Source organism: Montipora foliosa, chromosome 2, assembly GCF_036669935.1.
Source record: "Montipora foliosa isolate CH-2021 chromosome 2, ASM3666993v2, whole genome shotgun sequence".
NCBI lineage: Eukaryota > Metazoa > Cnidaria > Anthozoa > Scleractinia > Acroporidae > Montipora > Montipora foliosa.
This window is the reverse complement of record NC_090870.1, coordinates 30,832,673-30,842,672: the sequence shown is the minus strand read 5'-3', so window position 1 is coordinate 30,842,672 and position 10,000 is coordinate 30,832,673. Positions and strand designations below refer to the sequence as shown.

At 39.2% G+C, this 10,000-nt stretch overlaps 2 protein-coding genes across 2 annotated transcripts; both read right to left on the bottom strand.

Annotated features, from left to right (window-relative positions):
• Positions 1-1,724: 1,724 nt before the first annotated feature.
• On the bottom strand, positions 1,725-4,060 carry LOC137990688 (melanocyte-stimulating hormone receptor-like). The gene has a single exon (XM_068835812.1). It carries the CDS (start codon positions 3,551-3,553, stop codon positions 2,612-2,614), a length of 942 nt encoding a protein of 313 aa, XP_068691913.1. The 5' UTR covers positions 3,554-4,060; the 3' UTR covers positions 1,725-2,611.
• Positions 4,061-6,205: 2,145 nt separating this feature from the next.
• On the bottom strand, positions 6,206-7,506 carry LOC137990687 (melanocyte-stimulating hormone receptor-like). The gene has a single exon (XM_068835811.1). It carries the CDS (start codon positions 7,293-7,295, stop codon positions 6,324-6,326), a length of 972 nt encoding a protein of 323 aa, XP_068691912.1. The 5' UTR covers positions 7,296-7,506; the 3' UTR covers positions 6,206-6,323.
• Between the last annotated feature and the right edge of the window lie 2,494 nt (positions 7,507-10,000).

Genomic DNA, 10,000 nt, shown 5'->3' with positions numbered 1-10,000 from the left:
CTTCGTGTTGTAGCTCACTTTCAGTTTTCAATTAAATGTAGACGAGTATAAAAAGAAGTTTTAAGCTTGCGTTATTGGCATCGAAGAACATTGACATCAAAACATACACCAAATATTGGAGATTTAGATAGGACAACAACGGCGACGAAGAGGTCATTTGAAAATATAACTTCCTGTTTATTACTGGGTTGCCTATGGGCAAACCCAGTCGAGGTCTGCGTTTAGTTTGTTTGTTTTCTTTTCTTTCTTTTTTTTTGTTTTTGTTTTTTTTTCCGTGTCGGTAAAAGTCTTGCCTGTCACTCCACTGGTAAGTGGTGTCTTTGTGTATAGAGCCTTCTGCGCGTATTTTCGTCGAAAGTCACGCAACGCGAATGGCGTTTTAGTGGATCCTTAAACAAAATATACCCTTATGGAGCTCAATAATGGAAAGTCAGTTGGATAAACTAGGCATGAATCTCAAAAGCGACGAGTACTGGACTTCGACAACAATCTATCGCCCGTCGAGACGAAATCAAATTGAGCAGTATTTACCTGAAGCATATGGTAATTTCACACAGTTGAGTTTCTTGTCTTCACGCACGCAATCAAATAGTAAGAGGTTTTCGCCTCTAAGAGCAAATATGTTGTTTGTTTCAATAAAATTTTCGCTGGAAAAGGATTCTGTGGTATTTTCTGCCTTTGTGAATTATAATATCATGTTGTGTATTGAATTTTCGAGCTTAAGGTTCAAATGTGATATGGGAGAAGTTTTTTAGTATTGCTCTGTAAGCAGGAAGGGTTCACAGGCCTGTTGGAAGCGTGCTTGAGTTTCAACAAAATGAGGCCCAAAATCAGTGAAAACTTGTGACGCAGATGAATAATAAAGTAGCTGCTATTTCCAGAATGATGGAATTACCTGGTGATAAATAACGTCGTACGCGTCTTGGAGAGTAAATTTTGACTTTGCATAAACAAGAGTTGGGCGATTGTGATCTTTGTTTTGACTTCGCTCATTTCATTTCAAACTTTATAACACTTGACAGAAAAAGAAACTTACAAAAACCCGGTATCTTGCCATCATTTGACACAGATGCTTCACTGTTTGGCGAGTAAACATGCCGCGGTAACTTAATCACGGCGCCCGCTGAATTCCGGCCATGTCACTTTCGATTTTGCAATTTACTTGAACGTAGCAAAAATCTCCCAAAATGTTTGTCGCTGATCGTAACTTTTTATATTCTATATTCACGGTTCAAAATTAATGTTGTTTTCATGTCGTAAATATTTTATTCTCGATCGACCGTCCGGGAAACTTCCTTCTGCTCTTTCTGAAAACTGTGTATCAATATTTATTTGCTTTTTCATCAATATTTGTTTTGCATAAAGCAAGCTAACAGAATCTGTACCTTGCTGAGTTCGCATTTGTTAGCGTTAATAGTATTTTCGGTCAGATGTTTCTGTTTTTATGAGGGGTTTATTGTTTTGGTCTCCCATCCCAACACTAACCCCGCGAAACCGGGCTTGACTTCAGTGAAGTTTAGTATTACAAAGTTTTCGGATGCTCATAGGGCACTTGTGGTGAAAAGAAGTTGTGAGGGAACTTGAAAATTATCAACATGTCAGCCCAGAAGCCAATGTTTCTGGCTTCTCTTTTATTTGTTATTCTTCAGAGACTGGAATGCTGTATTTCAATACCACACAATTCAGTGCCTTCTGATTTTCTGTAGCACGTACCACAGGCAAGCCAGTGTATGCTTCACGAGGGGGACATGGGGATTTGCGGTGTTGCGGTGTTGATGGTTTTTTCAATGCGGTGATGCGGTGAATAAAATCTCAATTTGCGGTGTTGCGGTGATCGCAAACCCAACGGTGTGCGATGTTTGTGTTTCTCAAGCTACGGTGTTCGGTGAAATGAAATCATTTGCGGTGCTGTGGTTTCTTGTTTGATCTTTCTCATACCTAAATTCAGCACGTAAACTTCGTTAATCCGTGATAATTTATGACAAGCACGTACCATTGTGTTTAATTTGTAATAAAATACAGACCAACATTGTCGAGTTAATCTTCAATACGCTTAAGCTGCCAATGAGAAGCTGTTTTCGTTGATAAATACGTAACTTGATAAGTAACTTGACCGCTGCCACCAGGAGTTGTGTTTATTTTGTGGAAAATTGTTTAGGTATAAACGTGTTATGTCAAGTGTAGACGTTAAAATCATGTAGCTAAAAATAATTGTTGCGGTGACGGTGTTTCGTCGACTTTTCTTGCGGTGATGCGGTGTTCGTTAATTTTTTTTGCGGTGTTGCGGTGTTTCGGCCCCCCCCATGTCCCCCTCCTTCACAGAGGCATCTAGTATTCTAATAATTTCGCGTTTTTCCAATAATATTAACACTAAACGTTTAGATATTGAGATAAAACTGAAACTTTATCGCTGGATGCTCGGCCAAGTTCTCCAAATGTACTCCTTTAACAGATTGTATGTAACAACAACGCACTACATGTACATCAAAGTAGACATAATCGGTAACATGCAGTTAAACTCCAATGTTAACTGACCCTATTTGGTCTTCTAAACCAGTTCAAAAAGAAGATAAACTTCGACTGTGTTTGCTAAGATGAAAGTGTAAGATTATCAATGATTAGGTGATCGCGATATTCGGTGCCTCGTAGGATTTGTGCGCAATATTCTCCGTATAGTGTGTTTCATAACTTCGCGTATTTCACGATAACGCCAACAGTAAACAATTGGGTTTACTGAAGAATTAAACAAAACGAAGAAAGCTGTGACATTATAGGCAGCTCTAAAAGAAGTCTTGGATTGATCTGCTATCAACAGCATTGCAACACACAAATTCGGAAGATAACACGCCACAAAAATGACAAACACATACAGAGCATTAATGGCGGACTTTCTTTCTCTTAGTCTTTCCCGGGCATCGTTATACTGTTCTTGGATTTGAAGCTGATGGTATCTGACAACTTGATAAATGCGAATGTATGCTACAGCTGTCAAGATAAGTCCAACACATTCTAAAACCACCGTAACAACATTACCATAGGAAGGAAATGACATATACAGCGAAGTAGTTACCCCACTTGCTAGCCATAAAGATACCAAGGTGATAACAATACGCTTTGAAGTGACAAATTCTTCATATCGAAGATGGAGAAAAACTGCGAGCAGTCGATCGACAGCAATGGCGGTAATATTGAGAAACGTCACGACTGCAAGGAAATAGCCAGAAATGTAAGAGATAAAAATTGTAGGACAGAGGAAGTCTGAGTTATATCCTGGATGAACTGCCTTTTTTAACATCACAGCGATGATAATACCATGCATCGGTTGGGCGAACAATCCCACAGCAAGATCCGAGAAAGCGAGACCAAGAAACAACTTCTTTAACTTCGCAGGTATTGACGAAGCTTTCCACAGCAAATAAATAACAAGAAAATTCCCAATACTGGTCACAAGGGATGAAAGTAGGGTTAAAATACAAAGTGCAAGCATTAAAGTGGAATAATGCTGAACGACCAGTGTTTGTTGTTGACTCCGAAAACAAGCTTGGTCGGCCATATCCCCTCTACCAACTCTGCCTCAACTTACATCATTGTGTGATCGTCTATCTTTCACCACTGACAATTTTACTTAACAATGCTTTAACAATGACCGCCAGATTTAAAACAAGCTGTTAAATAGGTTTTTTAAACAAAACGTTCATAGCTTCAATTAAACGATTGATATTTGATTTTATTGTAAATATCTTAATCATTAAATGTTAATGATCATATTTTAATTAGCAATCACCATGTAATTTTTCTTCGCGTTTCCGACGCCAACATTTACGAAATACAAATGGTTTGTTATTTGTAACACCTTGCATGCAATTGAATTACATTTTAAACCCAAGGAGAGCAATAAAAAGTCTATTTGAACGACAGTATATTGCACACCTCGTTGAGCGCAGTTGGTAAAATCAGGATCGGACCGGACCGGACCGGATCGGATCGGATCTACAAAACTCGGACCAGATCAATAACAAAATTCCCGCCCAAAGTAGACACATGAAATCCCTGGGTCACCAGTTACGGTTACCCCTACCTTCGCGGATGTCCTTCGGGAAAAAATTCGTATGCACGTTAGTTTCGATAAAATCCTAACAAACACATTATAAAACCTCCAGGGTCGGCCAGGAAGGAGGGGGGGGGGGGGGGGGGTAGTGGTATACCCGAAAAAAATTCCCAAAATTCATCCAAATATTCCCAGAAATTAATGGAAGCATTGTATACTGTATGCCTGAAATTCAAAGAAAGTGATATACCGAATACCCGTATTTTAGCTGCAATATACCGTATACCCGATTTAAAAAGCCCCTGTATACCGTATACCCAAAAACCCTGGCCGGCCCTGAACCTCAAAGCCGCACTACCAGCCTTGTATATTTATTTTGTTTTTAGTCTTTTTTAGTGTCAGGAGCCGGTAAGACGTGAAACCACCGAGGGTTCTTCCATTGAATTTATCGAGTATCGGATGCCGCAGCTCGAGCAAAATGACTTCACACTGTTATTCACAAGACATCAATCAACGAAACTGGCTCAGGCGTTTTCGATATTCTGATTGGTTGTCTAGATAACCAACGTGTTGTGTAAACGGACGCCACGGGAAAAATATTTTAAATGCCGGAATTTCGTGCTTTCAAACGCAAAATTTAAAAGAATAGTTTACCTCGAACGAGGCCAAAAGGGCCAATTTGTAAGGAAACAAATGAATACTAAAACGGTGGCCATTTTGGAATAAGGAACATTACCATTCACTATTCCTGCTGTTCTCGATCGTTCTTCAAAGAACTAAACGCCGCAAAATACTAAGGTCATGACTAATTCGTCATCTGCCTACAAAGAAACCGCAAATTGTTGCAGGTGAGCGAGTAAAAAAAATTGGTAGTTTTTTCTCAGGCAACCCCGCCACTGATCCTTATATTTTTTTGGAAGACGATTTTTTCTTATTTTATGTCAAGGTGTTCGACAAAATTATTTTTGTTTAGAAATTCACCTGACTTCTACATGACTTAAATTTGCATAAGTTCTAGACGCACTTATTGCACAACTGTTGAGTGGGACCAATTTGACAATTAACATACTTCCTTTTGTAGGGAAGGTATGTGGACAACTGTTTTCCGTGGTTCCGTGCCCATGAATCTTGCAATTGAAAAATTAGTTTATCGCGCACTTGTTTTGTTATCTTTGCTTTGCCAACTGCAAGTGTCCGATTTGAAAAGGCCATTTTTTTGTCTGGCACTAGAACGTCAATAGAGTCCCAATAGTTTGGTTATTTTTCAAACAAGATTTCACGACTTTCGACCTGTAAGTCAGTACATGCAATTTCCACTTAAATTTTGCAATTGTGAGTCATAGAAGCTTTCTTCATCTGGTGAAATGAGCTATGTATGAATATATATATTTTTCCTTCGCTTGGCGTGCGTCTGCCACAAAACGCGAGGAAGAGCGAGGATTTAAGCATAAAACAGTGTTAGAAATAAAATAAGTCATTCTTTCCCAGGATTACGGTCTGTTCGACTGATTAACGAGTACCTTCGCTATGGCGGATGTAGATATCGGCGTCTTTTAATAGTAACAGAGCTTGAAAATTTTGACATAAGAAACACACGGACACAATTTGATATCTTATTCTCAAGACGGATGCTTCTAAAAGCAAAGCTCCCCTGCCGTGTCATTAATTTTGAGGTTTTAATGGTTTTGTTAATTAACAAAAGCTTCTTCCTGTTGTCTTTCTTTAACTTGAATACGACGTATTACGCCGGATTCAATAGACCATACTTACTATCAATAAACTCTGAAAACAAGCAATATTCTTAGATGTGATTCGTGGTGACCATCCCCGTGAGTACTCTGAAACAAAAGAAATCGTTCACAGAAAAGTAGCGTGTATCCTGCGTATATTAATTCCTCCAAGATTGGTTTAATTCTAAAGGCCCGTGCAAACGCTCGCAACATTGTTGGCCAACAAGACGCAACATTGTTGGGCCCAACATGTTGCGAGCGTTTGCACACATGTTGTGTGTTGTTGCGTGTTGTTGCGACTTGTTGGATGAAGTTTGACCAGTTTCAAACTTCATCCAACAACTCGCAACAACACGCAACAACACACAACATGTGTGCAAACGCTCGCAACATGTTGGGCCCAACAATGTTGCGTCTTGTTGGCCAACAATGTTGCGAGCGTTTGCACGGGCCTTAAAGGCCCGGGATGTGATATTCAAATTCAAATACAGCCACAAAAAAATCGAGTTTTCAGACAAATAACTAAATTTTCGCGACAGGCATTGTCACTGTCCACAACCATTTGTGGGTGATATCTTGCGAACCACGCGTTTTAAAATTGCACGCATTTCCCGAAATCTCCAACAGTACACTATGGGATTTAAAGACGAATTGAGAAGTACGAAAGAAGCTGTGACATTGTAAATCGCGCGGAAGGAAATTTGAGATAGATCTGCCATCAATAGCACAGCAGCGCACAAATTGGGAATGTAGCAGGCAACAAATATGACAAAAACATACAAAGCGCTAATGAAGGACTTTCTTTCACGGAGTCTTTCTCTCGCTTCATCATAACCCTGCTGAAGCTGGTTTCGGATTTGATCTTGGTGATATCTGACAGCCTGATAAATGCGAATGTTTGCTACAGCTGTCAAGATGAGTCCAACGCATTCTAAAACCACTGTTACCACGCTGTTATGTTTAGGAAATGTCATGTACAGAGAGGTAGTAACCGCACTTGTAAACCATAACGATACCAAGGTTATGACCATGCGCTTTGGAGTCACCAACTCCAGATACCGTAGATGAAGAGAGAGGACAAGAAGTCTATCGATAGCAATGGCAGTTATATTGAGGAACGTTGCAACAGCCAAAAGATAACCAGAGACGTGGGAAACCATCATAACCGCCGGACACAGAAACGTGACGTTAAAGTTTTCATTTGCTACTTTCATCAGCATGACCGCTGTGATAGCACCATGTATTGGTTGGGCAAACAATCCTACAGCAAGATCAGAAAATGCGAGACTCAAAAACAAGTTTTTTAAATTGGAAGGAATTGATGACACTTTCCACAGAGCGTAGATAACGAACAGATTCCCAACGCTGGTTGCGAAAGAGCAAATGATATTTAGAACAGAAAGAGTGAGCATTAAAGTAGTGTAGCGTTCAACAACTTGTGTTTGTCTCGCTACCCTATGAAGGCAAACCTGGTCAGCCATGGCGAGGTCGATTATAGCAAAAGTCCATGTTTCCATCGCAATTTATAAACTCATTCCTAGCACGCCTTTTGCTCCACACTAATTTGGTTTATCATGACGCCTGTCATTCGTATATTAAACGAAACCAGAAACCTATAAAATTTCGTGGAAAATTGGCCATCTCCGAACACAGCAGCTTGAGATTCTGTTTGGGAATATACTTTGAAAGAGACAAAAACATGATTCACCCACTTCCAACGACTTAAAGCGATTATCGCCCTTGATTTGCTTGACGTTTCCCCTAGTAACCGATTCTTAGACGTCAGTTGTTATGAACATCGGCCCATAGCTTGATTCAAAATTTTCAGGGCATACATCAGTTTCAGATTCCGGTAAAAGCTCAAATTTACCTTTAGACAAATGTTACGCATTACGCACTTTTTGAAACTTGAAACACTCGATCTTCAACTACTTTACAACTCTTTCACGAGAAGCATTAACCCGAAGCCACGACAGGGATCAAGGTCAAAATTCCTTCGGTCTTAAGAAAAAAGGAACTGAAGGCACTTAAAGATTGATCATCGAATTTCACATTAGCAGTAATTTCTTGACCAAATGAGTGTTAGCATATTGTTCGAACTCAGTACCTAAGTCCTAGTACCTTTGTCATGTGAAAAAAGGAATTGCACAAAACTGTTCTACAGGGAAAAGTCTGTAATATAAAAAGAGCACTTAAAAAACGCAGGAAACATTGCCACAGATGTCGACCACCCGTTGCAGAATAATTAAAAAGAGTCTAAAGAGCAAGAAGATAAGAAAGGGGACAAAAAGGCCAAAACTGCAAAAAATATTAGCTTTCCTTACAATAAAGACGAAAAAAAAAGGTCGACCAGTTTTAAAAACGAACGTCAAGACGTGATGCAGTAAATATTATAGATATTACCAGTCAATAAGACCCTCTCTTCGCTTCCTTTAGCTCCAGCAGACGTGACGACTTTTGACGTTTTTACTACCGGAAATCTCAAAGCAAAAAGATGATTTATTCACCTACTTTTGATTACACGCGACCAAATGATGAACGGCGCGCGAAAAAGTTTCTGGGATGATCTGTCAGTACTTCGCCGAGTGTGTCTCACCGGGCGACTTGCACAGATTTTAATTTTGGATGAATGATTTTAAAGTGAAAAATCGGTTCGGCGCTGGTGCAGCGTGGAAACCTTTTTCCATTGTCTTTCAAACGCCCATCTCAAAACTTTCAAAACGACATGAAAAGCGCAAGAACGAAAAGCGCAATGATTAAAATATCCAAATCTTCTAAATTTCAACAAAGATATTGCCTAGGTTGACCCTACCATACTTATACACGGTGTTCGCGATTTTAAGCTAGGCTAATGTAATTAAAGGTGGAAAGCAATGAAGAGAAATAAGCATGCAAATCTGGTTTCTTAGCCCTTTTACCACAGACGGCTTAATCAAACATGCGGCTCTTGGAAGGAAATGATCACTCAAGATCGAATTTCCTGACGTGTAAATGCATCTTTTTTTTCTTTTTTTGAAATACACTCACCATTTACCCCCAAAGCACGAAATGCTCATTATGTTTGCTTATGCCAATATAGATATGGGTAAAAATAAAACCCACTCCTTTGGTACAGCCACAGTTTACGACAAATGGAACCAGTTGATCGTTACGGCATTTCCTTGAATCAAGTTGCAATAAACAACTGAGTATCATGATGAAGGTTACGAAAAAAAAAAAAATTTAAAAAATCACACAGGTTACAATTTAATAGTCCCAAAACAAATGTACAACTAACCGTTGACAAAATATTCATTTGAATGTAGTAGGATTACTTTTAATTCCGAAAAAACTGAAGAAAAAGCTGCACATATAAATTTGAATCAAGAAGAAATCACAATACCCCCTCCCCCCCCCCCCCCCCAAAATGGCAGTAAAACACAAAGCGAACTACAGGAAAAGCAAAGAGGACTCGGAAAAGAAGGAGAAGATTGAAATAGATTCCCTTTAAGTAACTGCGAAAAGGAGGAAGAATCGCTTAGGAAGGTGTAAATTGATTTTGCTCAATTAAGAAAAGCTTTTAACATTTCCATTTTTCAGTTCATGGTTGTGATGAAAACTTGACGATCCAAAGCTAAAAAAAGTACGACAGTTTTGCGGTGCACTGAAGTTCTGGAAACGCATTCACTAAAGCGTATAAAATACTTGCCACCCGCAAACAAATCGTTTCCACAGAATTTTTTCTTCGTTTTGGTTGCAAGAGTTTCGTAGCCGGCGACTTAACTGTTTATCAAAAAGGCCCATAATCTTACCTGGACCAGCCTCCTCCAAATTTGGTTGAGTTCCACAAAAATTGTGAAGCTCCAACGCAAAGGTAACCCTTGCCAAACCACTGGGAGCCTCTTGAGAGATCATCACGGTTTACCGGCCGGGCTGGCTCAGTTAATGGGATGAAATCGGCGTCTTTTTAAATGAGAAAATTCTGCCCGATTACGACGCGAACATTTACTCATTCAATTTAACGGACAAGCGCAGCAAGAATTTGTTTCTCTTCTTGATTCAAGCAAACTCAAAATCTCTTTAACTTAACGTTGACTATGAAAAAGTTATTTTCTACTTATTTATGGAAAAAAAAGAAGAAATTAAGTTACATAGCATTCTATCATAAAAATCATTGTGGCATTTTCATCCCGATAACTTCTGGATAGAGAGTTTATAAGGTTAATTCAAGATCTTAGACTCA

Excerpts from the sequence above, each read along its gene's own strand:
- LOC137990688 (XM_068835812.1), bottom strand. The coding sequence starts at position 3,553 with ATGGCCGACCAAGCTTGTTTTCGGAGTCAACAACAAACACTGGTCGTT.
- LOC137990687 (XM_068835811.1), bottom strand. The coding sequence starts at position 7,295 with ATGGAAACATGGACTTTTGCTATAATCGACCTCGCCATGGCTGACCAG.